The following is a 27,305-nucleotide window of genomic DNA, read 5'->3' as shown; positions in this document are numbered from 1 at the left end:
GGCTCAGTAGTGTCACTGCAAAAGCAATATTTTAAGAGCCTGCTCAGACTGATAATGCTTCCAGCACTTCGTTGTGTTCCCCCCTCCTTTTTTTGGAATTTTATTTTCCATTTTAAACAGGATCACCGTGATAGGTAGAGACAGGTTACTCCCATTGATGTGGAAGAATCGTTGAAATCAAGGCAGACGCGCCCTGTTTTCTGTCACGCCAAACGGAATTGTGGGCGACTTATATCAGAAACTATGGAAATGTCCTGAAGTTGGAAATGCATTTCAGATTTTTACTCCGGTGAAGATCAAAGAAATAACTAAAGTTTTGAAACGTTGTCCATGAGCGGGAATCTCTACATCCAGCATCGGAGCGTGCAACTGGGCCCCGAACGTGTCCCGCTCTCCCATACTACCCTGTGGCCATGGCCTTTTGAATGTACACTTCCAGGCTAATGCTGGCTCAAAGAACATGCAGGCAATGATCTCTTCGGCGGATTTCAGATGGTAAATATTCTGGATGAGCTCTGGGGTAAGAACCTCGGACTCCCTGGCACGATCAAAGTCGGCACGGCTTAAGAACAAGATATCCAGTGTTACCTCGAACGGTCCAGAATTCTGGGAGCGGGCCACGTAGGCCACGTTCCGGATCGTAGTCTTCCCTCGGTTAGCAGTTCTCCTCCGCTGCCCCGGGACCGTGGACTTTGTGGAGCTCTGGCTATTTTGCTGGACAATTTTGTGAAGCTGAGGCAACTTCCGTTGCGTGACGATACGCTCTGTCCCCTTCGTCTTGTTGCCCAAGGTGGTTGTGGATCTGGGAAACAGATCAGTAGGATCGTCAACCTGCATGAGATGGTAGATACTGAACTTGAAGACGGGTCCTAAGGGCGACTCCAGTGGGGTCAAGGGCGAGGCTATGTTGCCTGCGGTTGCCATCTGCCCGTCATAAGCCCATGTAAAAGGGCGGTTCTTGAGAAGCCTGCAATGGCATCTGCCACCTTTTGAGACTGGCCTACTGCCTTCCCCACGATTCCAATCTCGTGGGGAGTGCTCGTATCCGGTTCCAATCCACCCATGACAGCATTCTTGCCGTAGAGGTGAAAAATCAGCTACCGGCCCCTCTCGGTGCCAAGCTCTGAGAATTGCTCGCTGGTGGACCTTCTGACTGTCTCTAGAAATTTCTCGATACCGACGATGAGGATAGGGTCTCTAATCCCGGCAATAAAAGTTGGCCGGTAGCCAAGGTGCTCAACCCCTTCAAGTTTAATTTCATATTCAGGAGTGGGAACAAACCGAGAACCTTTGACCAGGATGCTTCGGTCGTCTCCTTGAGGAGTGTAGGTGCACTTGTCGAGATGGAGGACTCCACCAGGTCCAGGTAGCTGATCCGGTCGCGTCTTCTCGTACATACTATGGGCAGACGGATACGGGAGTACAGCGGCGGATTGGATCAGTAGGAGTAAGGGCGAAAGAGTCTTTAAGCATTGTCGCCACGATTGAGCGTCCCTTCGGCGTCGAGAATTGCCCTCCACACTCGATAATCTTGCCAACATGTCAAGCAGGACTCACATCTCCTCCCTTGTACAGACAGTTATGCGGCGAACGGGGCAGGATCGTAGGATCTTCCCGCTATAATGATATCAACGTCATCGTTCTTCAGGGCTTCAAAGAATGGCTCGGCACCCATTTGGGCGACTATCTTAATTGCGTTCACGATATCTCGCTCCTTTGCGTAGGAGTTGAGGAACATGACTTTATCTTCCCTGTTCGGAACTTGTGCAAGAAAGTCGTACGATCATCTTTGAACTTGATCTTGGCCACCCGGAAGAGTCATGAGTTGAGCTCAGCGATGCCCGCAATGATGCCGAGCAGTTGATCCACTTGTTCGTTGCTGCCAGCAGCCCCTGCAGAGGAGATCAGCACCTTTGTTTTATAATTTGCGCATGCTTCCAGAAATGGCGTGATTTCCCTCGTGGTCGATGCGTTTGTGCAGAGAGTCTTCCCAGTTCCAAGCATGTAAGGCCCAGGATCGGTCGACCCGCCATCCGCGATGATTGTCTCGGGGGCGTCTTCAATTATCGTGTGCCAAAACTCGACCACATTGTAACCGTATCCTAGGATCGCGGTGGGCGCAAAGATCATGAAGGGACAAAATATGGACATTGGTCAACGTCCCACGCGCTGGCTGAGGAAAAGGGAGCAAAGGAAGCTTTAGTTACGATACAATCTAGGACTGAAGCGTTCGTGGGGAAATTGAATGCTTTCATGTGTCTTGCGTTGGAGTCCTCTAAATACCCGGACGAGCTAATCGTCCCCCAGCGGTTTGACTGCCCAGGAAGATCACCGCGACCGATACCGGAACAATCAGCGACCTTTAACAGTGGGGAACAAGACATCATTGAGTGCTAGGCCAGCGATGTATTCCGATAGGCTTGACTCGCTTGTGGGGTAGATCAAGATGTCGAGACGGGCCTGGGAGCGTTGTGGCCTTGTTCGCCCTTACGTTCACTCGTGGTCTTTGCATGCGGCTTACCGGTTTCATGGTACTAGATCTCGCTTTTAGGCCACCTCTCGCACTTGGACATACTCTTTGGGCAGTCACATTGCCCCTGTCATGGAAGATACAAATAAATACTGTCGACTCTGCACACCAACCAAATTAGACTCTAGCTCCAAGTCCTCTAGAAATGCTCGATGCAAAGACTCTAAAGTTTTTGTAACAGTCAAGGGATTTATAGCTCGTGCCACACGCCCTTCGTTGCCGCTCGCAGATCATATGGAAAGTTATTTTCAGCGCTGTAAGGATCAATCTGCATTAATTGCTCCTCTGCTTACAGAGGGAGACAGAGAGAATGACTTACTTTTGCAATCAAACCACGACCTCGTCTTAGTTTCACAGAAAACAAGTACTTTCTGGGCCAATGTAGTCTCTTGCGCTATCCAGGTCCTCATGAACCAAGATCGAAGAAAGAGAGATACCCAAAAATATCTCGCCCGGTGTTAGAATACTTAATATGCGTACTACAGTTCATATCGCCCAATCACAGTCAAGGTTGATTCGCTGAGGCGAACCCTGGCTGCGTTGTGATAAACAGTTCTGTTTGCTCGACACAACGATTACCATTTATGCATGTAACTATTGGGGACTCAGGATGACCTATATAAGAAGGAAATTATTTGAACAGCTAGAGATGATAAGCGAGAGGTAGAGACGTCTAGTGAGGGGTTTAAAATGTCCCATCAGGGATCTGTTGTGGTGCCTGCGTTGTGATGCCATTACCTCAGCAAGGCTCTCTCCCTGAACACGGTCCCACTCTGGCGGTGTTACCATTCCGGTTGGTCTATTCGGCATCAACCATCTATCATGTACTCCATACATCCACATATCCTTGTTTACCTCTGAAGGTACGGTACTTGGATCCCGGATGCGCAAAAAGACGGAAAAAGTAATGCTCTAGCGAGTGCACAAATACCTTGGCGCGGCACACACACGTCGTTGAGATTTCTGATCTGCGAGCTAAGTAGCGGGTGGGTGCGATAACGAGAGTGGGCGCAGAATGATGAGTATGCAGAATTATTTCAGCTTGGTGTCGTGTCGTGGCGTGGGCGGCCAATAATATCAGCACAGCAACGACAGGATGATCGCGCCCGCGGTACCAGATCTGGATATTAGCATTGCCAAACCCGAATACGGGGTGGTTATTTCGATCTTTTTTTTCGTTTTCCTAGAAAACAAAAAAAAGAAGAAAAAAAAAATTCGGGTTTGGTGATGAGAAAAAAGGTCGCGTCCCCTACTGGGGTACACCAGGCATGCGATTAAAAAATAGGCTTTGGGGGCCTTCTGGCGTGCTTTCTTTCCCTTCTACCCTGTGCGTCCCAACGGTTTATTCCTTGCCTTGGATGAGTTTCTGGGTCCAAATTCCGCAAAGCCAAGGTCAACATGATTGCTTAACTCGAACCTCAGGTGAAGCTTGGGAAGGTCAAGCCTTGTATTAGATAATTTGATTAATACGCCCAGGCCTGCAGGCAGTGACACTAGCGGTCAACCATTCAACGTGTTTGGTTAAGATGCTCTTGCCAGATAAAGCTAATGTAGGGCGACCCTGCTCAAACGTGCAGTCGGACCAGCCGAAAGAAGCCCATTTGCCAACTGCAGATTCGGAAAAGCGAGCAGTTATGTTAGCATCATTGCGATGGAGGAAGAGTTTGTACCTTTGAACTCCAAAACACGTATAATTGTGGATCATGGTCTTCTGTGAGTGTCTCTTACCCAGCAACACGCTGCGAATGATTGAGCGTTGGGTAGCTCTTAGCCCCTGTTGTCTCGCTTATGGAGCAGCGTGCGGCTACACACGATGGGGGCCAAAAAGGACTTGTTCATCTGATGGATATCGGAGTGCGTTGCAGCATCACAGCTTCGCGAACAAATTTGTCAGAAGGGCTACATTGATTTCGGTGATGGCTGAGAATCCCGGAGGACTCCAAGGCTGAAAGCTGTATATCAAATAATGCAAATTAAAATCGTGGCTTGGTTTGTTGGAGTCGTCGATATTTGAAAAAAACAGTGGCGCAGCCGCCGAGTGTGCCAAGAAGCGCGCCTTTCCTGATTCGGAATCATGAGACGTGGTGCAAAAGAGTACTTGGCAGTAAAGAGTCAGCTCAGCAGCTCGGTGACCTCGTCGACCTCTCACAGCCTTCAATCCAGCATCTAGCATTTAGCCATTATCGCTAAGCTCGCACATCACCCCAAGTGTGCGCAATCAAATCACTGACGCAATGAGAACCCTTTGGGACGCCCCAAGAGCCAAGACCCCTTAGGGATAGCCACAACACCCGAAGCTCGAGGTTGATCCGGTTCGCCGCACTGGGTATTCTTGAGCTCACTCTACTTTGGGCCTAGCTACGTGCTTGTAGGTGGCCCCAGTGCAATTAGAAATTCCGGCCTGCAATTCTAAACCACTCAAGCTGTGCGTCCGCTCTTTCAGGTACTAGAGCTGCCCGTTGCGGCTGAGAGCTGTTGTCTCCGAGTCTGCGAATGATCTTCCTTGTATTAATATGTGTTTATCTCGTCAATGTGGAACCCCTGAATCGGGCATGAGCAAGTCCAGCGGTTGTGGCAGTTCCCCACAAAACCTCGCAGGGGTTCCTTATTCATCTGGTTTGATATAAAGTGTGGTCCCCCCTTTTGGGGCATCAATGGACGAGATGCAGATGGTCACTTGTCTTCATCAACATGGTTGGTGTTCCTGGACGCAGCAAGGGCTGTCATACGTGTTTGAAACGGAGGGTGAAGTGTGGTACGTAAAAACCCGCCCTGTCGCGTGGTCACTCGAGGCGTCTTTGCTAGACCAATGGCTGACACTGGTGGCGTCTTAGATGAAGCCCGTCCGACCTGTAAGCGATGCGAAAAGGCCGGATACGCATGCGCTGGATATGAGAGGAAGCTGGAGATGCGTTTCCATACCTTTGCAGATCGGGCAGATCCGGCGATATCAGCGTCAACAAAGACCAGCAAAGACCCTCCCCTAACGACGGGAGGTGTTCCCGAAAATCTCGTACTCAGGTCCAATGACAGTCTGGGGAGCTTCAGTTCCATACCTCAGGAGTTGAGCTTTGTGGCATTCAGAGACAATATCCAGTTCTCCTATCTCTTTGACAATTTCGTGTGGAGCAGCTATGGCTCTCCATGGCTCCAGATGTCGGCAGAGGGAAAGCTCGATGCCTTGTCGCTGGAGGCTTGTCGAGCGTTTTCCCTCAGCATTTTCGGGAGGCACCATCGTCAAGCTGAGATAGAAGTAAGCGGCGCCATACATTACGACAAGACAGTGCGAGCCCTATCATCTCGACTGTCGAATGTGGGGGCGCCTGGTAGCGAGAATCTGATCGTACCTATCATGATCCTTCTCATGCACTCTGTAAGTTAGCTGCAACCCTCGCTTACCAGGGGGTTGTGTGCACCTCCCGCAGGCATGCTTACAAAACAAATACAGTCGAGTACCCCGGATCCCCAGGCTTCTGCATTCCACATTCAAGGTCTGCTGAAACTCATTCAAATATGCGGTCCAGAGAGATTCGCCGCCGGTCCTTTGAGATTTGCCTTCGAATCATGCCGGGCAACGCTGGTAAGCAAGGCTGGGTCTCAATGATGTCGACGACCATGACCGCTGATGTGTTCGCCGGCTGCAGGTCACTGTTTCGCTGATCACCAGGACCCGAAGCTTTTTAGAACAACCAGAATGGCTGAGCGAACCATGGGCCATGTGCGGCGAGCACAACAAAAACCCGCAGAACCGCCTCGTTGACATCCTAGTCCATATACCAGGTTTTCTGCAAGACCAAGCGCAGCTGGAACGGGCTCCCTCGGAACACTTTCGACTCGAACTCATCCAGCGCATTGAATATCAGATCGCCCGAGCTCACAATTGGCGGTGGCAGTGGGAAGAAATGAACCCGACCGTCGCGTGGGAGGTGGACCCAGAAACGCTCCCGCCCGATCAAATCCTCACCCAGCCCCGGCCAATCAGGAAGGTGCTGGTTTTCTCCTCCTTTACAAAGGCCACGGAGCTGTCCCTGTACAACGCCATCCTCCTGTTCCTCCTGGGCCTATTGTGGACGCTGAAACCGCCCGACTGCGACTCGCCCTCGCCCGTCCGTCAGTCGCAGTCGCAGTCGCAGTCGTCCTCCGCCCTCTTCCTGCCCGGCGACGTCGACTCCCTAGTCGAGCCGGCCATCGAGATCTGCCGCGCCTTCGAGTTTCAGCTCCTAGCCGTCAAGAGCTGTCGCGACTCGGCCCTGTTTTGGCTGTTCCCGCTGGGGCTCGCAAGCAGAGCCCTCGAAGACAAAATCGACTATCTGGCGTGGATCAAAAATATGCTCGACGCTTCACAGGTCACGAGGGGCTATGGCACGGGGGCAAACACCTACGGCTTCGGCTTCTACAGACTGCCCAAAATTCGGAGGAAGAGGTCCAACGAACGTCCAATGATTCAACCACCTTACGACTCGGATTCGGTCAGGCAATTCTCAGAAGGTTCATCTTCACCCGAGCAATTCGTCTAAGGTTAGCTGGGTTTTGAGAGACGGCGTTCTCGCTATGAAGGGGGTAGTTGGGGGAACTCGTCAAGTGAATTTGGCACACGAGTTCGAACAAGATCCTCCTGATCTTTTCCCCCTGATTCGATTATGCGATGTTATGCATTTACGACGTGGAATGACGGCGAGACAGTAGCGAAGGAGCATGGCGTTCTCTGCAATCATTGTGCATTCTGGGATACAATCAAATGTCAATGTTTTGAAAAATGTTACGCCCAAAAAGTACCTCGTCCCAATTTGCGCCATATTTCATCGTCCCATTCAACTGATTCATTATGCTGCACCAGCCGCGTACACACGCTCCGGCTCAAGCTCCTGGGTGGTTGACGCCATCATGTTTCGAATGCCCTGGGTCAAATCGACACCCACTCTCTCTTTGGCCAAGAGATCGACCAATAATGGACTTGGCTTGCTGTCCCGGTAAGGCTGCGACGCTGCCTGGCTCTCTTTGTATTTCTGTACGTTGTCCAGGTACATATCGAACAGATACGAGGAGTCAAGCGGGCCTCCCTTAGCTTCCGGATGGAACTGCGTAGAAAAGATAGGGCGAGATTCGTGGATGAGACCTGTATAACTGTAAGTACTTGGGGGATTGTGCGTGACCAGGTGGGGCGCTCACCTTCGTTGGAGTTGTCATTCAGATTGATGAAATAAGGCTTCCATCCCTTTGGCAAGGTTGACGCATCAACAGCATATCCATGATTCTGACTGGTGATGTGGCATTTTCCAGTAGTCAGGTCGAGAGCGGGGATGTTATGTGCTCGATTGCCATACTTGAGCTTGATCGTCCTAGCTCCTGTGGCTAAAGCGACTAGCTGGTGGCCCAAGCAGATCCCCATGATAGGAACCTGAGACGTCTCCATCAACTTTCGGAGATGGTAGACAGTGTCTTGGCAGTGAGTCGGGTCACCAGGACCGTTGGAGATAAACACACCATCGAAATGGTGGGCGACCTTGTGGATGGGATAGTCAAACGGGAAGACAGTTGCGCTGGCTCCGCGACTGACAAGACTGCGTAGGATATTCTCCTTGACTCCACAATCAATCACGGCAACGTGGGCATTTGGCGATGCAGCGCTGACATGGAAAGGAGCCTTGGTGCTGACTTTTCGGACGAGGTTAATCTGCTCGGGGTCGATAAACGCCTCGTCCTGGTCTTGGTCGTACTCCTCTCCGATGGTGATTCTGGCCAGACTAGAACCTTGCTCTCGCAGGTAGGTCACAATGGCTCGGGTGTCGACGCCCGTGATGGCTGGAACTCCTTCCCTCGCACACCATTCGCTCAGACTCTCCACAGCAGTCCAGTGAGAATACCTCTCTGCAACATCGGCAACCACGACCCCCACGGCTTGAATGTTAGGGCTCTCGAAATATTTTAGAAGGCCATGCTCATCTCGAACATTAGATGGGACACCGTAGTTGCCGATCAAGGGCTGGGTGAAGACCAAAATCTGGCCGCGGTAGGAGGGATCGGTGAGGGACTCTGGATATCCCACGAGAGAGGTGGTGAATACGGCCTCTCCTGAGACGTTGCTTCGAGCCCCAAAGGAGATTCCGTCGAAGATGGGCCCATTTCGGATGGTGAACGTTGCCCTTTCGCGAGCAGGAGGGGTACTTTTGATCTGCTCGTGCACGGGCCGATGTTGCTGTCGGGAGGGGGTTTCCGCCACAGTGGCCAGGGATCGAGCTCGTAAAGCGGAGGCGCTCGAGTAAATGTTGGCCGCTTTTGGCACAAGGGTCGACTGCTTCAAAGCCCTCGAAAACATCTTGAAATGTTATGACTCGTGTGGTTTTTCGCCTTGTTCCTGACCGCTAGTTTGCCTGTGCCTTCCACAAATGATCTAACGCCGCCGTCAGAGAAGTCAACGAGTCCAAGAGGAAGGTCAATAGTTACCACTAATGTAATCCTAAGAGTCCATGTGTTAGCAGAAGATTGCAAATGAGGTTGGGAATGCAGTGACACAATGAAATGAGGTGCTTATCAGTGGGCTGGCGGGGACGGCGACAGAGAAAAACACGTACTTGAGAGGTGAAGATGCTGGGGAAGCACATGAACGCGATGACAATTTTCGTGCAGGCAAGAGGAAGCTGAAGTATCAGAGCCTTGGGAAGGTAAGTCTTAGTTTTTCTGCAAGGTCGATAGCACCAAAATTCTTTTTCTTCACAACAGACGACGTCGGTCTGTGGAGATGGAGAGAGATGGAGCAGGAAAAGATTGGTGTGGGAGGTCGATTGGACTGAGCAAAGATTTCAGCGCAGGCGGAGGTGGCTCACTAAACCAATCAGACCAACGGCAAAAATTTGCCTTGGCCTAAGCAAAAATTCTTGCGCCGAGTGACGAAATGCCTCGAAAGTATTGTCATCACGTGATACAGACACGTGATCCACTGAACACCACGCCGCAGTTTTACCGAATCCGACCTTCCACCACTTATTCAACTCCCAATTCTACCAACCCAGAGCTGTCATTGGAAAAATTCATGTTATCAAGAAGCTACATAGTATGAAGAGGAACAACCAATCGGCAATTTAGATTTTGCCCGCTGTCGATTCAAAAGGGAAGATTCCCCATCTGCCATTCTTGGCCCGTCTGTTGACTTTGTTGGCCTCATCCTTCTTGGATTCCTTCTGACACTGCTGTGAATAGCCTCAAACCCTGAGAGGATTGAAATGCGTCAAAACACCCGGTACAAATCGAGCACACTTCCCTCCACTTAGCCGGCGACCATCCCTACCTCCCTCGTCGTTACCATACCTTCTCCGCTCAGATGTCCCAAGTAATCCTCGGCAATCGTTTTATCCCGCGGCCAACGACACAACGTCCTTAGCATGTCGTCCGGAAGCCACCGAGTGAACTGTACGATTGGGGGTAATTGATCTTCAACTCCGCTGCCAAGATTACTCAAGCCCTCCTTGTCATCCGCATGCTGTTCTTGCTTTTTGATTTTGGTGCACATGGCGAGTTGAGCCAGCATTGCCTGGATTGCTGCAATGCATGTTGTCTCCACGGGAGTCCAGGCTGCACCTATTGATGTGGACGAGTTATAGGCTGAGTCGTCAATTAAGCCATTCTCGTGCAGCGAGGATACGGTCACTTTCGAGACATCGGCTTCCTTCAACGCAGATTCAAGAACGGTCTCCGCACTTGCGCGACGTGGATTGAACTTGTCCGTCTCCAGTGTGGCACATTGTTCAAGCATATGAAGAACAAGTCGCATGAATATCATTCGAGTGCCGAGATTGATCCCTAGGTTTGTGGTGCTTCGAAGCAACAGCACAAATGAGTCAACAGGATGCTGAAGGGATTCCAGTGTCGAGTCAGAGATCAAGCCCTTATCGTCGATGATGTCGTCGCCTAGGAAATGATTGACCACGTCGGAGATATTCGCCGCTTGCCCCTTGGTGCCGTGATTGACTAGACACAGCGGCCGCAACTGATTTGAGGCCTGCCTCCAAACATCGAGGAGTACGTCCTTGTAAAGGAGGTCTCTGCCTGGTCTTGCAGTGCTCAAGCGAGCGTGGTCGAGGATAGCGAACCTGATTTGTGGATAGTCGGACTCCAGAAACCGAGCATGCAGAACATTGTCCACACTCTTCGTCCATGTCTCGCGATTTGCCTCGTCCTCCAGGTCGACCAAGGTCGGAATGGCGGCTTTGAGGTCCTCGTACAAGGGGCTACTTCCAACGTTCGCGATGTGATAAGCGCAAGGATCACAACAGACGAAAGCGGATAGAACGTCTGTCTCGGGGTATCCAGCCATCGTGAGTGGGTATACCATCGCCGAACGGCTATGAGGTGCTGTGAAACGCCGCGTCGGCATGCCAACTGGTGATGATTTGAGCGAAATCTCGAACGTTGGAGATAATTCACCACGTATCGGACATGGGTGCACAGTGCCTAAGCCGGCTTTCGATCTCCGGTAGCCGGGGATGAAGGTAACCTGAGCTTGTACCTCTTGTACAGAGAAGGGTCGCTGCTGTAGCTTCGGAGCATTGGGTGGGCGTGGGCTCCAGGTTTGATTCGTATCTTACGTAGTTCCTGTCCAGTCAGGATTTGGGGGTGTTTGGAAGTAACCGCCGCCAGCTCCTGGAATTAGAGATGCCGCGCTACACGGGGTACCAAGTACCATATGCGGAGTCGGAGATGCGATAAAGGGAACTGGAGCTGGAGATGCCCTGCTAGAAGAGGTAGCAAATCCCATACCTGGAGTCGGAGAGGCGATACTGCTTGGACTACCGAGTCCCCTTTCTTTGATAATCTCCAGGCGGTTCACCGCGTGCGCAACGACTAGATTGACCTCATCATTTTGTTCTCATCCAGCGCATGCTGTGGCAAATTTGCGCCAGTTGCGTTTGTGCGCGTCACGAAGCGTTAGGCGAACCGTGTGGTCAGGCCTAGGCAGACACCCATAGTTCATGAGCTTGCCGACAATATGGCTGACACAATGCTCAGCTTTTTTCTCTACATCGACTTGGTAGGCGTTGATAGTTCCCGGCGGAAGTCTGCGTTGGCCTTTTAGTCGGTGCTCAACTAAGTTGGCCTCTCCTCGCGTTGTTGCAGTCAACATCACTGTGTTCAAATAGTCATCATTCCCCAGGATAGTCCGCACATGTTCGTCATTGATCTCATCGCGTATAGCTGTGCCAAGTTCACTTTGCTGCCGTCTTGCAACATTACTTCGTCCGTGTCGAGGTTTTGCTGACTTCGGAATAGCGATCTTCCCGAAATCGGAGTAGCGTATGGTCTTCAAATCCGACCAGTTGGTCCTGTCGTTGATCTCCTGCGAGACTGACTGGTGACTGTTGATCAAGCCGAGAGAGCCTTTCGACTGCAAACACCTTGTATGTCTCGACATTGTGAAAGAGGAAGAGACAGTCGGGTACTAAGGCAAAGAGCGACACTCCGACAGAGATGTTACAATCTTCAGGCTTCGGCTTCCGGTGGCCGAAGAAGATGATAACGCAGGCTTTTCCATGCAGCCCGGCTCTGCTGATGTTGACCGAGAAGCGTTCGATGAAGCTCTGAGAGATCTCGCCGTCAGTGAGCAGCTACTAGATGTTCGTTGAGTTGAGAGCCTTCAGCACCGTTGAGTTGTCGAACAAGCAATTTGGTTCGTTCCCGGCCGAGTTTCTGAGCGCTCCCAAAGTCTCAAGACCCTGCAGTCCGTGGCAGAATTGTGACCATGGCGCCACCCTGCTAGCGTATCGTGCGTCCAAGGTCAGGAGATCTGTCACCTCTTGCACAGCGCTGATTTCTTCGCGGAGCACAGCACCACGAGTACTGATTGACACATCAGTTGAGAACAGAGAGCGGCACAGAGCGAAAGGAACAATATGCCTTCGTCGGCTGGGCTCATAAGGGGAAGGGGGTTTGTATGGGAGGCATTGTCGCTTGCTTCAGGCGTGTGACAGTCGCGGTCACCAGGCGCCATAGTGGTTTTGAAGAACTGGTGTCTGCTACGGGTGAGGAAATGCTTGTGCAATGCGGAATGTGATTAGGGCGTTCAGAGTTGATCCTTCTAGTTTTATCTAACAGTGCTATATCAGCTGATTCTGACAAACTCCCGGGATGCTGTGCGAGGGAAGAAGTTGGAAAGTCATGGATTGCGACGGGGAAGGCATATCATCACCACGTTTCCGGGCCCAGTCCTAGTCGTTTAGGCGTATGTAAGGGTAGGAAAGAACATGAGTTGGTTATAGTGAGATGGTGACCTTCATATCCTAACGTTGACTTTATCTCGCAGATGGAACCACTGCCACGGCCAATCATCGTAATGCATGAGGCTGACAGACTGTGAAGCGGGGTATGCTCTCGAAAGGTCTGTCAGTTTGTGGCAGTCAGGTCTTCATACCCGCGATCCCTACAAGGCAGAACACAGTGGTTGCATGCATAAGAGAGAAGCAACCATTACAGGGTAGTGGGGACCTGGACGGTCCTTTCCCTATGCATGTCTCTACACAGCCCACCAGCCCCACACTTGGAAAGAAAGACCAGGATCCCTGAGCCCAAGCCGCCAATAGCAGCATGCTAGAAAACATAGAGAGAACATTTGCTAGCCATTCTCGTCAATTGTGCGGCTCTGTCGTCTTGCAGGAGGACGCGTACGTCTTGCCAAATCACGGCATCTCCGACCATCTCAACGCTCCATGACCGCCTAGCATTGCACAATTCAATCTAGTATCGAATGTAACACTAGGCGAGTCCTCGTTGAAGGACCCGGCCATTCTCGTGGCCGGTGACAGCGTAGGGACTATTCTTCTTCCTCAATTCATGCCTCGGCCTCCAGTAGGAGTAGAAGGCGAATGCAACGCATGTTGAGGGAACCGTGCACACGACCCATACCCAGACTTTCGCTCCATTTGTCAAGTAGTCATCTTGTGCGAAGAGCGGCATCGCTAGGAATGCCTACGCGGAGTTGTTAACATGGTCATTTTTGGCGTACATTGTTTTCTTACAGCAAACGAGGGCCAGGAAGGAAAAACATGGTAGTCACGGCGATCTCCACATGTGTCAGTAGGCATGGTAAAGCACAGGATGCCTCATGAGCAGACTCACAGTCTTCATGGCGACGTTGTCTTTCTGCGTTTCCTCCGCGATTTGACCCTGTTTCGCGGCGATAATTCGAGAGATCTCGGAGTCTTCACGCGTCGCCTGTAGGATCGAGTGCATTTTTCTACCGTTAGACACCATCGGGCGATCATTGGCAATTTGCATGCGATTGAACAACTGCAAAGCCAGTTAGAATGTTCTCCCGCACATAAGTTGGTCATAGTGGTGGAAAAGGGGACCCACCAGTGCAAGGATATTCTTCAGCTTCACCTCGAGCTCCTCCAGCAAAATCCTGACCTGTTTCATGTGAGAGCAGATCTGGCTCAGACATTTTGAGACTCGATAGTATTTCTGCTGATTTTCTTCTGCTTGTTGTTGTGAAAAGCTGTCATGATGCTCCTTGATGCCACCGAGAATTTCGGGCGCTGTTAATAACTCCGAGGCGTAGCGACGCAGGCGAGCCGCTATGGAATTCAGAGCTCGGTTAATTACACTATAGACGTCTGATGCCTCTGTCTCGTCATCAATTTCTTGCTGGAGCCGTTTTTCCTGTATTTATCAGCGCGGAAATCGTCAACAGGTATAAGGCCTGCCTACATATGTGATCAGTTGGTCATTGATGCTGCTCAATGAGCTCATCCACCACCGATGGCTGCTCGTGAAGAATATCGAATGAATGAATAATGGGTCCACAGCGAGGCTGAGACCGTCGGCGATTTTGACGGACTCTTCCAGTCGCCGTTGAGGCTCTTCAACAGACCGACTCCAACGACCGTCCATGAAGTTGAACACGATTGTCGCTGATCCCGGCTCGTTTTGCAAGAATTCGCACAAGATAGCAATCTGAGAACCCCTGACGTCCACTCTTACTTCTAGTAAATGCAGGTAGTGGCGGGGATCCATCTGATTTCTCCCTGCTGTGCTAGCTACATGGGCCCTCTCTGTATCGTCGCAGAGTACTTGCATCCTAATCGGGAGGACATACCAAAAGCTGAATTTGGTTTATTGTCTCGGCGGCTTCATCTCAGGACTCCCAAAGCCACGGCCGCTGGGTAGATGAAGCTGAGTGAGCGCTGATACAAATGCCAAGGGTACATCAAATGTTTTCATTAGGAGCCTGAAAAGTCCAGGATCCTGTCGAAGCTTGTTCGAGTCTGACGGTATGGGGTCCCGCGTGCTGCGGACCAAGAGGCGGTTGATGAATCCGGAAGCCATGGGTTAGGTCAGCAGTCAACAACTTGGAGGCATTCTCACAGAAATTGGTGCTTGTTCGAAAGGCCTCGTGGAGACCATGACCGCGTCATCCAGAACTCCTCAACTTTGCTTAGGGAGCCCTTTGTCTTTGCAATATACCTGGAGGAAATTCCGCAACGCTGCCGACCCCATATGCGTTTCTTCCCAATCTGGAATCTCGTCAGTAAAGAAACTCTTCTACATATATATATATTTTTGAAGCAACCATCAAAAGCCTCATTCGCTTTGATCGCATACACGTCTGTTTCATCAGAAAGTTGTGATTTTTCGAACGTCTTTAAGGTCCGTCGCAACTCATGCCCATTGTCCCTAAAGCACATCAGCAATGCTTTACCCAGGGAGCCGGTAAGACCCGCAAGTCAGACATGTAATTGACGTTGTTGAAATGCCATTCAGCCTGGTCCTGGGTATTCGTCCCCATGTTCATCGATGTTTGCACTGGGAAACATGACTTCGAAGCAATCCTCGTCGACGCCTTTATGAGAGATAAGGCTGAGAATGGGTCCTGCTGGTGCAAGTCACTTGGCTCAATGGCGACGCCGAGTACCGCCCACCAGCCTCACAGCCTCAAGCTCGGCCTCTCTTTGCCGACATCCTCTAGCGGGGTGGCGTTGTCTGTCACCTTTGCTTTGAAATATTTTGAATCTCTCGATCTTGTGATAGACAGTAACTCAGTTTTTCCCTAGACTGAGGATATATTGGATTTGCCCTATACAGTTATTCTTCAAAATTTGCCTCCCCAATAGCCGGGCTAACCCTAAATGGAAGGGCGGGCTCGGAGCTTGGAGATGCCACGCGCATATCAAGAGTTACAACGGGCTTCAATTGCAGCGCTCCACGATACAAGAAGACCTTCAACCCCGCATGGATCAAACAGAATGACGCTGACTCTCAGAACCCTCCTGCGTCCGGCCCGAAGAGGCCATGAGATTGCACTAGTTGTCAGCTGCTCCCACACAGAAAATGTTGCTCCAAGCACCTCATACCGTCCTTGCGTATGCGAGAGCCCTGTCCTCTTACCCTTAGGCGAATCTGCCATTTCCACAGATAAGGAGGCGTATCAAGGTTTCGATGAAGGGACAGCGGACTTAGTTGCGTCTCCGAATCTGACCAGCGTACAAGATCCTTCTCCGTTATCCGATGGACAAATGCAAGAAGAAGATCCTGAAAAACAGAGCGGTGGGACGTCCGAGCTTTATTCCGTGCAGGATTCCTCAAAGCACAATTTGTGCCAGTCCCAGACACTACAGATTAGGAAGACGCCCGTTCCGGAACCATGTGCTTCGGGTAAGAATAAGAAAAGGCACAAGCTTCTGAGAATTTTTACTGCCAACAATTCACCCGTTGATTCATCCAATGTCCCAGCCACAGAGTCACCGATATCCGAGACTCCGAAAGGATCACGTTTCGGAACATTGAGAAGACAGTTGACGTCCCCAAAAGCCAAAAAAAAAAGGATTCCCCGGCCTCTCAGCAGCGGGTACCAAAAGGGATGGTGCTCCCTCAAGCCGGTCAGACACAATGCCAACCAGGCCAGCAACCATCGGCTCAAGATATTGGCAAAGTTGCTGATGCACAGAAGGCGCCCAAATATGAACTTCTTCATCCCGGTCGCGCGCCTAAAAACGCGGATCGGACAGGAGATGCAATGCTTCCAATGTCTGCTGCTGGCCCCCAACCCCCCCAGCACGCATGTCCGGAGGACTTGTTCGCCTGCCGTCACAAATCCGAACACCTCACTCTATAATGACAACGAGTTCAAGGGCAACCAACACCTCGGATGACCTTCGAGACGTGCCTGCACGAGCACCTTCTTTTGAACCGAGCTACTCTCCGCCGTACGGTTTGGCACTGGCACAAAGCCCCCGCTATACCGCAACGCGGCCTTCTGCGTGACATCGGAGTTTGACCTGTAACTCCTACCTACGCCTGAACTTTCGGCGGGCCATATGGAATGGCAACTTTGCATTGGAAAGGACTGGAGGGGGCTGATCAATGATATTTGCTCATTCATACTTCTGTCGACACGAGCTTTCTCTTGTGACAATTGCGATTGGGAGCGGGAGCGGACACGAATGTCTAACCTTCTTACCACTCGATAATGACTTTTAGAGTAATCTATCTCATAGCCTTCCATCAAAGCGTTAATGGTCAACGATCAAAACTTTGGTGAAAAGAACCACATTGGTGATGTTGCTAGTACGGCTGTAGCAGACTCTGAGCACAAATTACTCATGAAAAATTGGCCATATAATGACTTCGTCTAGGCCTGCAGTAAACTATGATCCAGGATGTATTACCTTGGTCGATTAAATGTCCATTGTCCATATATCTTGTACATTTTCGAGCGAAAATCTAAAAATATGGTAGTTCTACCGAGGCAGTGATCTACGTTGGCCCCTAACTCCTACTAAGTTTAGTACTCACTTGTATATAGCTAAGGTTTTACGAAGGAATTACCTACAGTAGGCTACCCACGAACGAAAACCCTAATTGCCATTGTAACAAGCAGTGTTGCCAGGACTATAGTCACTAGTCAGACTATAGTCAAGCCCACGACCTTGACTATAGTCAGTAGTCAGACTATAGTCTGACTAGTTCATCCGCAAACGGAGGGCTCTGATTGGTGGAACTAGGCAGGTCCTCCGACCGTGTATAGACCTTGATCAATCCAGTGTTTCAAGCATTGCGAGGCCTCAAAAGACCTCGCTGAAAGGCGATTGCGATCGGCTGTTATCGTCCTCTTCGACTGGCTAAAGATCCTCTCAAGTTCTGTAGACATCGCAGGTATTGATAGAGTGTTGAAAGCCCACTGGCGAAGCGCAGGGAAGTCGCAAGTAGACCACCATTGGAACAGGTTTTTATCGCGCCAATCTGTGAAGGGCGTTGGTCGACCATTGATGTATCTATAGAAGTCGTCCTCGATCGTAGATGTTTTAGATGCTTGCATTCGCTCAATGAATGCGCCGAGAGACGATTGCTAAACAGGTAGAACGTTCTTAGGCGTATTTTGCCTGTAGATAACCTCCTAGATTCGACGGTTCTTTGCAATTATAGGTTCGATCTGACCTGCGGCCTCATTAGTCTAGGATCGCCTGAAGTACTGAAGGCGTAGACAAGGATTGAGGAGAGCGCCTGCGGCATAGATCTCGTGGTTCTTGTCTGTTAGGTCGTTATAGATTTGCAGGACTTCCCAGGCGTTTTAATAATAGACGACCAGAGGGTCAACACTAGTTATATACCGTTGTGTCCCTCCTCGCCTTCGTTGCAACTGACTAGCCTACGACTGTTGATTAGTAGTCATGAAGGTCTCAACGTGGCAACTGAGCATATCTAGCACTGGTAAGGCCTCCCAGATCACTCCGTGAGAGCCGTTGGTACCAGTGCCTTCAAGTCTTAGGGTCGTCTCCTAGAACGGCCTGAGGCCTTCGTAGATCGCATGCAACTGCGTCCAGTCCTCCTCCGTTAGGATGTCGTCTTCTATAAAGTCTGGCGCTTGCAGAACATAGATCTTAAGGGCTTCTTTCAGTCTGAGACCTCGTTGGATAGCTAAATAGGTAGAATTCCATCTGGTTGCGTTATTAAGGATTAGCAGAAGATTAGGTTGTAGATCGCCAAAGTCAGGAGTAGAAGTCTCGCCATTTTCACTTACTAGATTAGGTAAGTTAGCCTAGCTCTAGCCACTTAGATTAAGAGGAATTAATGGCACCTTTCCTAATTAGGCAACTGAATCGAGATTACGTAAGAAATCGATTGACTTTCTATCTGCGCCATCTCTATCACCTTAAAGATTCATCTAACTTACCACCATATTAATCACTGCCTAAAACTGCTGTCGACGTTAACTAGAGTCTCTAATGAATCTAATAGTGTTATGAAACTTACCAAACGATCCTTTCGTCCTCCAGAGAGCCTGTTCCTCAGCGAGGGCCTGTTGATCTCGAGTTGACAGTTCCCGCGCAAATTCGGCGGCGTTGATAAAGACCTCGTTACCCTTGCCATAAATGAAAGCCTAAGCTGCGAGATTGATGATATGGCCTAGGCAGCGCGATCGGCGAGAGCCCTCCTCTTCACCTGGGTGGAAACGCCTAACTAATAGTTTATAGGTAGTGGAACAATTGGCAGCATTATCTACGACGTATACACTCAGTTTTTCCTTAAGTTCGAACTCTGCGATCACTCCTGCGATTGCCTCTGCGATTCGCTCTTTAGTGTGTGATCCCTCTATTAATCGAAGCCCTAGGAGAGCCTGCCGCAGTTTAAGACTATTATTAAGAAAATGACCATAAATTCCAAGTATTGGGAGCGCTGACGGTGAGGTCCAGATATCAAAGCTTATATGAACGGAGGACTAACTGGTCTGTAACAGGAACTTCATCTGTTCCTTACCCTTATCGAACTCGTCGCAGACCCAGGCGCCAACCGTTGTGTGTGACTTAACAAGGTACTTTTGAAGCGATGGTTGCAGGTATATCAACAAGTCCCTAAAATCTGTCTGTTCCACAGCGAAATAAGGGATCTGTTGCTTCACAATCCATCGAATAAGTAAGTTCCTGAACCGATCGACATCGCAACTGGACACAAGCGACCTAAAGACCGTTGACGCCGATTGCGCTACTGGCGTTGCCGTCGGTTGCGGAGTGGCCAGATCTGCGCTCAGAACGCTGGCAACGTCGTCATCATGCCTAGGCCGTTTACTGACGATTCCGTGCTCAAGTCTTAGGTGGCGATTGGCGTTTGAGGCAGTGCCAGGCTTTGCGATTGAGACTCTGTAATCGCAGAGGTCACAGATCCACGAGATGGACTGATCGGACCTGTCGCTATCTCGATACTCGTCGCCATACTGCCAGATGTAGGACGTCGAGGTACCACGGCGCCAATTGACCTCGTGGCCTGACAGAGTCCATTCCTTTATACCAATCCTCCTGATACTCGCACGGCGCGATGGCGTTGAACTTGACGATCGCAGAACGGTATCTATCGATGGCGAGGGCGATTCGATACTTGGCCGTACAAAATCCGACATTTTGACACACAATTTGTGAGCAAAACAGTGGGCTCGGGCACGAATTCATACATTGTGGCCCTGCCAAGGGTGCCAAGCCCTTGGCTAGTCAGACTATAGTCAACGGCGAGGTCGTGACTATAGTCCTGGCAACACTGGTAACAAGGCACAGTGGCTGTTCTGAGATGGTATGAGAAGTAGCAGGAAGGAGAGTTATCTAGTCACATGTTAAACCAAAAAGGGCTAAGGGGGAGTGCTGAACAGTTCGCAGTGCTGGGAGTGTGCCGTTCTTTACAGTTTGAGAGAGTATTTCACGGTTTTTTGATGTCGTCTACCTATTCTTGAGTGTTTCATCGGCACTTTCCTACTTCTCAATGCCGTCGCCGTGCTAGGCGCTCGCTGCCCTAGCCGCTGCAACTCTGGGGGTGGTGTTGGTGGTGGTGTTGCCCTGTCAGTGTCAACCAGAAACGCGTTCTCGATTCCTGACCTGCTGGGCATGCCTCTGTGCGTTGTTGTACGTTCATGCCGAACCCTAAAGTGCTCTGTTACACCCTATACGGTTTGATCCTAGAGGGTGGGCGAAGGCCGCTTTAACCTGAGCTTTAACTGAGCCTTTGGCAAATGATCACTAAGCGCTCCCTGAGCACTTCCCTGAGCAACACACCGAGGGCCTAATCTGGCCTCCTAGCAATCGGCTACACCCGCCTCTCCGCTAAGCATCTGTTCAGACAGGCGTCAGGAAACTTGGTAGATTCTCTGTACTTACGCTGCTGCCTAAATTTCCTTGTAACCTTGGGCCTGCCGGTGCGACAGGGTGCGCGGTTGAATCGTACGTCGTAGAGCAAGGAATCTAATTAAGTAAATGGTGGTCCAGGCGCTGAGACACCTAAGGTTTCCGTTAAACTGCGAACATCCAGAGGGTACAAACTACAGTGTGGGAGGTCAGTGACACATTACTCCCCGTGATGCTGCTCAATAGTTCCACCCCGCCTAAACTTTTGGTTCGCTCATCTCACTTTTTGTCTGCAGGAGTCGCTGTTCCATCTTACTGCCGAACTAAAGGAGGCAAAACATCGTCTTTAATCTCACTGAGCATGAAGGGTCTGAAGAGACTGTAGACTTTCACAAGCAATTATATTGTAACAAGGCGACGTGGCTGTGCTGGGCTGGTGGTGGACTGGTAGGGCAAAGGTCTGTCAGGTCACATGTCAAACCTAATTAGTTAGATCGCTGGGAGCAGGACAGTTTACAGTGCTGGCAGGGTGCCATTCATGAAAGTTTTGAGGGAATATCGTGAATTCAATGGTTTTTGGTACCGTCAATCTATTCTTGAGTGTTTGATCAGTCCTGTCCTATTCCTCGATGCTGCCGCTGTGCTAGGTGTGCGTAGCCCTAGCTGCTGCCCCCTTTAGGTGGTGTTGGTGGTGGTGTTGTCTCGTCAGTATCAACCAGAAACGCGTTCTCGCTTCCCGATCTGCTGGACAGGCCTCTGTGCGTTGTTGCACGTGCACGCCGAACCCTGAGGTGCTCTGTTACAACATATAGCCAAAAAGGCCAGTTACTCCTTACGTTAGAGACGAGGAATATTCTCCTTCTAACAAGCTCAAACGTGACATTTTACCCGTCATCGATAAGGTCCGCTCAAAGTCTTCAACTAGAGCGTACTTCAACTGTCCTAGAACTTTGCCAGGGTGCAAGAGAACAAGGTCGAACATAGAACTCGAGCGAGTATACAGTAGTGCAAACCTTGGAGCATATCACCACTAACACCATCCAGAGAGACTACCTTTAAGCTCAAGAAAAGCAGAGTACGTTAATTTCTAAAAGTGACCATAGGACCCAACCTTTCCACGACAATCTATACGATCCGTCAACAGAGTATAATAATCTATAGATAATTCTCTATAAACTAGTATCTAGAATCCTGGTAAGTCTTCTGGAAAGCACTGTACTAGATGTGGTAGCGCTGCTCTTGGCACTACGAACGCCAATTCACGCGCGCTTTGTTTACTTTGCCCGGGGTGCTTCCAACACCACAACTTATGCAAACATGGGGCGGCCCACTAGGCAGAGCAAGCCAGTTAAGTTCTTCGATGAACAACAGCATACTGAAGTGGGGTATTCGGGTTTTGGCTGTATGCCAACGTCTCTGCAGGGAGGATCAATCGAGGAGGTCTCTGGAAACACCATTGTAACAGCAAGCCACCTCACTGTATCCATGATACTTTCGCAGTACCAGCCATCCCAGCCATCGCAGTGCCAGCCGCAGGAATAGTGGTGGTCGACGGATATAGGAGGAACCCACAAAACCTTGAGATAGGAGAGGCTTCGGTACATTTCCATTCCATACCCTACCTTGCGTGCTCACAAGTCCCGTAATCCCTCTCTTTATTCCGCCCGTGACAGGCTATACGCAGGATTCGCATCGATTGTTACAAGAAGGCTCGTATTCTAGAGGGAAGAGTTCGTAGCCCGAGGGAGGAGGAAGGAGGCTTTTATACTTTGTTTGAAGTAGGGAGTAGGAAGTTCTTTGGGGGTCAGTCAAAGGAAGGGGTAGTAAAGTGGTCCAGAGTCGAAAAGGGGCTGAAGATGGAATCGGTAGGTACGCCGCTAATTTTGGATCGTCGCTGGCTCACCCGGTAGAGCAGGTTCAGATGAAGGTTGAACGCGAGGGTGGACAAGGTGAATACGAAGGTGAGAGGGTGCGTGTGTGGTTGTAAAGCAGAACGGCCTGGGTGAGTCGCACGTGAGCTCCCCGCAGGTTTACTCAGGTTTCCATACCAAGGGAAAAAAGGTGCTAATTGAGCCGCTCATTGGATATCGGTGAAAGCGAAGGACGAGGCTCGAGAGGCTGATCCCAGGGCGACTTGGGTCATGAGGACGATTTCCTGATCCATGGGCCATAAAAGCATGAATATTGCCTCAGCTGACAGGGTATCGTGACGTCCCTCCGAGACAGGCGTTGAATTAATTTACTAAAGCGTCAAGGGATATAACAAGGACTTGTTACAGAAAAGCGGCATAGCAATTAGCACGAAATTGGCCGAGCACCTAACAAGTAGAATACGTTACGTTATAGGATCACATGGAAACGCTAAATGCTTTTTAGTTTTACTGGTTGCAAAAAAGACCCACTTAGACACATGACATTTCTCTGGCTACGTTGGGAAATCACCGAACCGTGTCGTCTTTCTTACTTTGTCTTCTTCCCTGTCCCGCAGCCCATCATCGTCGAAACGGTCCACTCCGCTTGGGCATCGAGTACGTACACCAGACTACAAGAAAAGGCATGGACCAATCTATTCGTGGCGGAGTGGTCATCACGTGACTGGATAATCCGGGGAGAGGGTAAGTCCCCAAGCTGCCCCGCCCCAAACTCCAGACATCAGTCCCCTCCTTCCACCCTCTTAACGCCCTTCTTAGCATACAATCCTGCAAGTCGAGGGCCTATGTATTTCAATATGAGCTTCCATGTCGAGCGTCACACATCGCGATTTGAGAAAGCTCCTCGTGCAACTCGGGCCTGTGAGTTATGCCATGCGCGTAAGGTCAGATGTGACGTTAGTCCGACCAAGCCGCAGTGCTCGAACTGTCAGCGAGATGACAAAGTGTGTGAGCAAAGGGTCCGGCAGCGGAGGACACACCTTCACAAAACAAAGGCATCATCTTGGCAGGGCTCGGCGCAGAATAATGTCACTAAACCAGCGGAGGCCGCGAACCAGGTTGCCGGAAACAGTGAGGCTGCCACGTGTCAAGCATCTCGTGCACATACTACCGGAGCAGACCAGCCATTACAGGGGGAAGCGCTTCAAGCGTTTCGGCAAGAAACGCAAAGCGCCATGGAGGAATATACGGATCAACCATTAGGTCCCTCTCCATCAGCTGTTTCCGCCTCCAGTGTCTCTAGCATCTACGACAGTGGTTATATGGAACGTTCAGCGTACATTGCACCGGACAAGTTTCGCGGAGAGGATGGCTCTGAAATCAGCTACGTCGTTCCCCTTCCCTCGGAGATCACCCAACAGATTGCCAAACTCCAGAATGCTTTCGAAATCCCGCCTCGCGCTATCCGAGAGTCTTTGTTTGAGAATTTTTGGACACATTGTTATTCCTGGGATCCAATCGTTGATCGATCGCAAGTCATGGGCATGGATCCCGAGAAGGTATCGCCTCTTTTACTTCAATCTATCTTCCTGGCAGGAAGCCGCATGCTATCACCATCTCAACCTCACGTCTTTGCCTCGCCACAGGACTATTACACACGAGCAAAGACGCTCTTTTGGCTTGACTATGAGAAAGACCCAATGAATCTCTTGATTGCTTCATCACTCATGCATTGGTGGAATCCACACGGGCCGGAACGTGTGTCGACGAATACAAGCAGTTTTTGGTGTCGGATCACTGTAAGCCTGGCCCAGCAGATGGGCCTTCACAGCAACAAAAAGTCTGTGCCCAATGAATCTCTGCGCCGTCGATTATGGTGGTCCATAGTTGTGAGTATTTCTTCCTTTTCGTCTCCATGGACCAATGGAGTCTGACGTTTATCAGGCTCGTGATCGCCTCATTAGTGTCGCCCATGGACGCCCACAAGCTATCAGTCTTGAAGAATGTGACATTCCGCGGCCAACCCTGGAGGACTTTCCGAACGCCACTTTCACAGGATTATTCTTCATCGCCTATGTTGACCTATCACTAATCATGGGACGATTCGCCCAGCACGAGATTCGAAAATCGTCTAGTAAAGACTACATCACTGGGATTGAAGATTCCTTGTACCGATGGACCAAGAACCTCCCTGAACAGCTCCGACTGTCCTCTTACAACGCTAATCGCCAGATCTACACATCTCAGTTTTTTAAACCTTATAGCCTCGAATGCCGCCAATTGAACGTCCTCTACCTTGCCACAATCATTCTCCTGTATCGCTCGAGGACTCTTGAAGGCCCATTCCCCACCGCTGCAGTAATCGCAGCATCCACAATAGCAGGAGTGTTTGAAGATTTTCTTGCCCGCGACGAGGTGCGATTCCTCGGACCGTGCTTCACCTTCCACCTTCTTGCTGCTTCTATTGCACTACTCTCGTGCTATAAATATCCCGAATCATGGGCACTTGCTCAGGAAGATCTCAAAACGTTGGCACAGGCTCAAGAGGAGATGAAGAAAAACTGGCCTTCTGCATTGGGGAGCATTGGTAGTTTCGACCGGATGTACAAGCTCACCGTGGCTACCCAGAAGAGGGTGACGGGAACACCTGAAAGCACTCTTACACCGTACCAGGCCGTCTTTTTTGAAGACTGTGACATGTCACTGTGTCGGATGTATACTGCCCTGGTGCGAAAGCCTGATCGCTACACTGGCCAAAATCAGAGAGAGTGGTATCTTGCGAATGGCAACGAAAGAAGCCGACCGATGATCAACATGACTAGAGAATTGAATGAGGTGGTGCCTATGACGCCACTGCACTATGTCAACCAGGAAGAACCCACAGGCCCAAAGCCCTTCCTGGAGCAGCCACCAGATTCAGATGAGGCTATGGTGTTTGATCAAATGTTTCAGGGGGAGACTGGACAATTGAACGGTGCAATTGGAGACTGGTTATTCTGGGACCGGCTTGCATTTGACGCAAGCTGATATAGCTATGAACAACAAGTGTTCACAGCCGACTTGCTGCTGATGATGTATCATTCAGATGTCTGCCTTACTAACATCGAGACCCTTGTGGACCAGAGTCTCTGCTAGCTATTTACATCATCGCCATCACCCGCGTTAGCCACGTCAACAGCGTCAGCCATGCCTGTTCCTGTTGTATGCAATGCTTGCTACTCGCCCAAAGTTAAAATATCCGATCGTCAACAGAGCTCACAGTAGGATCGAAAAGTACAGATCTTCCACGGTTAATAGTCCAACGAATGAAGAACCAGGTTTAATTGCTAAGGGATAACAGTGTGAAGAAGTCTAGACCTTCGGTGGTATGAGGCTTAGTATCGAACCCACTCCACCACTTCGATGATTCCCCCGCCTTTAAGCAAGGAGGTTCTGTGGGGACTCTCTCTAAGTAGTCGAAGGTTTGATAGACAGCAAATACCAAGTACCTCGGTGATGACCCCCTTTCCTATGCGTGAAATGAGGATTGTTGGAGGAAGAAGGCCCAGTGCTCCCACTACTTGCTAGATCGAGTATGTTCGTATGTCTGTCTTTCTGTAACTCGCAATCGGATAATCGAAAATTACAATTACTTCACGAAAGTGAATTTTTTTAATTTTGGTAGTGTACTAGAATTGCCCTTCGTTTTATGCGGTGGAGTTTGGCGTGTCATCAAAGCCCCCCGAAACTCCCAAGGAATCTCAAGTTCTCATCCGACCATCGAGTCGGCTCCTCGCCCAACCACCGCGGCATCTCCCTTGCCAACCCATCTTCAAAATCCCACCCCTTCCCTTCTTCAACGTAGATGCTCTTCCCATTCAGGCCCTCCGCCAGCATTACAGAGGCGATATGTTCCGCAACAGCCTCTGACGACTGGTAATGCGAAGGCAACTGTGCACTTGATTTGAACTCCCTATATTTGAACAAGTCAATCAGTCCAATTGCACTTGTCATAGGCGACTCCGTCATGCCTGGACACACGGCGTTGATGCGGATGCCGTCGCGGCCGAAGATGACCGTGCGCATTGCTCGCATCAGGCCCAAGATCGCCTGTTTCGAAGTCTGGTAGAGAAACATGCCCGGCGCATCGCGGAAACCCGTCACACTGGAGAGGAAAGTCAGACTTCGATCGGAGGAACCAGTGGCAGTGGCGCGGTTAGGCAGTCTTGCTTCTCCTTCTGGCCCCCGTCGCAAGAACGGTAATGCTATCCGAGCAAAAGCGCAGGTGGCGAAGAAGTTGACATCGAGTGTGCGCGTGTCGCCGTGTTCCTTGCCGACACTGTCGATTGTTAAAGCGGCATCGAAGTACGATGATGTTGGGCTGTCGACGATGCCGGCGCAGAAGACCGCATGGTCCACGCGACCATGCTCGTCGTGTGCGGTGCGGAAGAGCGCGTAGATGTCGCTATAGTTGCAGACGTCACAAGGCAGAAATGTGAGTACGCCGTCGCTGCCGTTGGCGCTGCTAGTGTCTGTGCTCTGGCTCTGGCTATTGGGAAGGAGGGTCTTTACGAGCACCTCGCCAGCAGCACGGTTGATGTCGCCGAACACGGTGTATGCGCCATGATGATGGAGGATCGTGACAAGAGCCGCCCCAATGCCACTTGCGCCACCAGTCACCACGACGACTTTGCCTTTGAGGTTGAGAAAGGTGTTGCGGTCGGGGAAATTTGGATACTGAGACATTGTGAACTAGTAAATTTGTTGTATATCTCTCGCAGATTCTTATCAAATGTACACGGGATGCAACCTGCCAAAGAGGGAGGAGAAGCA

At 50.5% G+C, this 27,305-nt stretch overlaps 10 protein-coding genes across 10 annotated transcripts; 2 read left to right on the top strand and 8 right to left on the bottom strand.

Annotated features, from left to right (window-relative positions):
- Positions 1–273: 273 nt before the first annotated feature.
- Z519_12228 (uncharacterized protein) lies at positions 274–924 on the bottom strand (the record flags this gene model as incomplete). Its single annotated transcript, XM_016769934.1, has 1 exon — positions 274–924. The coding sequence occupies one exon, from the start codon at positions 922–924 to the stop codon at positions 274–276; it is 651 nt and encodes a 216-aa protein (XP_016613786.1).
- A 173-nt stretch (positions 925–1,097) lies between these two features.
- Positions 1,098–1,397, bottom strand: Z519_12227 (uncharacterized protein; the record flags this gene model as incomplete). Its single annotated transcript, XM_016769933.1, has 1 exon — positions 1,098–1,397. One exon carries the CDS (start codon positions 1,395–1,397, stop codon positions 1,098–1,100), a length of 300 nt encoding a protein of 99 aa, XP_016613785.1.
- Positions 1,398–1,818: 421 nt separating this feature from the next.
- On the bottom strand, positions 1,819–2,151 carry Z519_12226 (uncharacterized protein; the record flags this gene model as incomplete). The annotated part of the gene is made up of 1 exon (XM_016769932.1): positions 1,819–2,151. The coding sequence occupies one exon, from the start codon at positions 2,149–2,151 to the stop codon at positions 1,819–1,821; it is 333 nt and encodes a 110-aa protein (XP_016613784.1).
- Positions 2,152–5,221: 3,070 nt separating this feature from the next.
- On the top strand, positions 5,222–7,047 carry Z519_12225 (uncharacterized protein; the record flags this gene model as incomplete). Its single annotated transcript, XM_016769931.1, has 4 exons — positions 5,222–5,285; positions 5,365–5,903; positions 5,979–6,110; positions 6,175–7,047. The coding sequence occupies 4 exons, from the start codon at positions 5,222–5,224 to the stop codon at positions 7,045–7,047; spliced, it is 1,608 nt and encodes a 535-aa protein (XP_016613783.1).
- A 306-nt stretch (positions 7,048–7,353) lies between these two features.
- Positions 7,354–8,846, bottom strand: Z519_12224 (carbamoyl-phosphate synthase arginine-specific small chain; the record flags this gene model as incomplete). Its single annotated transcript, XM_016769930.1, has 2 exons — positions 7,354–7,646; positions 7,700–8,846. 2 exons carry the CDS (start codon positions 8,844–8,846, stop codon positions 7,354–7,356), a joined length of 1,440 nt encoding a protein of 479 aa, XP_016613782.1.
- Positions 8,847–9,794: 948 nt separating this feature from the next.
- On the bottom strand, positions 9,795–10,841 carry Z519_12223 (uncharacterized protein; the record flags this gene model as incomplete). The annotated part of the gene is made up of 1 exon (XM_016769929.1): positions 9,795–10,841. The coding sequence occupies one exon, from the start codon at positions 10,839–10,841 to the stop codon at positions 9,795–9,797; it is 1,047 nt and encodes a 348-aa protein (XP_016613781.1).
- Positions 10,842–11,393: 552 nt separating this feature from the next.
- Z519_12222 (uncharacterized protein) lies at positions 11,394–11,936 on the bottom strand (the record flags this gene model as incomplete). The annotated part of the gene is made up of 1 exon (XM_016769928.1): positions 11,394–11,936. One exon carries the CDS (start codon positions 11,934–11,936, stop codon positions 11,394–11,396), a length of 543 nt encoding a protein of 180 aa, XP_016613780.1.
- A 1,337-nt stretch (positions 11,937–13,273) lies between these two features.
- Positions 13,274–14,533, bottom strand: Z519_12221 (uncharacterized protein; the record flags this gene model as incomplete). Its single annotated transcript, XM_016769927.1, has 4 exons — positions 13,274–13,486; positions 13,637–13,807; positions 13,874–14,179; positions 14,228–14,533. The coding sequence occupies 4 exons, from the start codon at positions 14,531–14,533 to the stop codon at positions 13,274–13,276; spliced, it is 996 nt and encodes a 331-aa protein (XP_016613779.1).
- An 8,817-nt stretch (positions 14,534–23,350) lies between these two features.
- On the top strand, positions 23,351–25,520 carry Z519_12220 (uncharacterized protein; the record flags this gene model as incomplete). Its single annotated transcript, XM_016769926.1, has 2 exons — positions 23,351–24,382; positions 24,438–25,520. 2 exons carry the CDS (start codon positions 23,351–23,353, stop codon positions 25,518–25,520), a joined length of 2,115 nt encoding a protein of 704 aa, XP_016613778.1.
- Positions 25,521–26,204: 684 nt separating this feature from the next.
- On the bottom strand, positions 26,205–27,218 carry Z519_12219 (uncharacterized protein; the record flags this gene model as incomplete). The annotated part of the gene is made up of 1 exon (XM_016769925.1): positions 26,205–27,218. One exon carries the CDS (start codon positions 27,216–27,218, stop codon positions 26,205–26,207), a length of 1,014 nt encoding a protein of 337 aa, XP_016613777.1.
- Positions 27,219–27,305: the final 87 nt, after the last annotated feature.

The sequence above is a fragment of the Cladophialophora bantiana genome (genome assembly GCF_000835475.1).
Source record: "Cladophialophora bantiana CBS 173.52 unplaced genomic scaffold supercont1.27, whole genome shotgun sequence".
Classification (NCBI taxonomy): Eukaryota; Fungi; Ascomycota; class Eurotiomycetes; order Chaetothyriales; family Herpotrichiellaceae; genus Cladophialophora; species Cladophialophora bantiana.
Note: the sequence above shows the minus strand (reverse complement) of the source record. Positions and strands in the feature narration are given on the sequence as shown.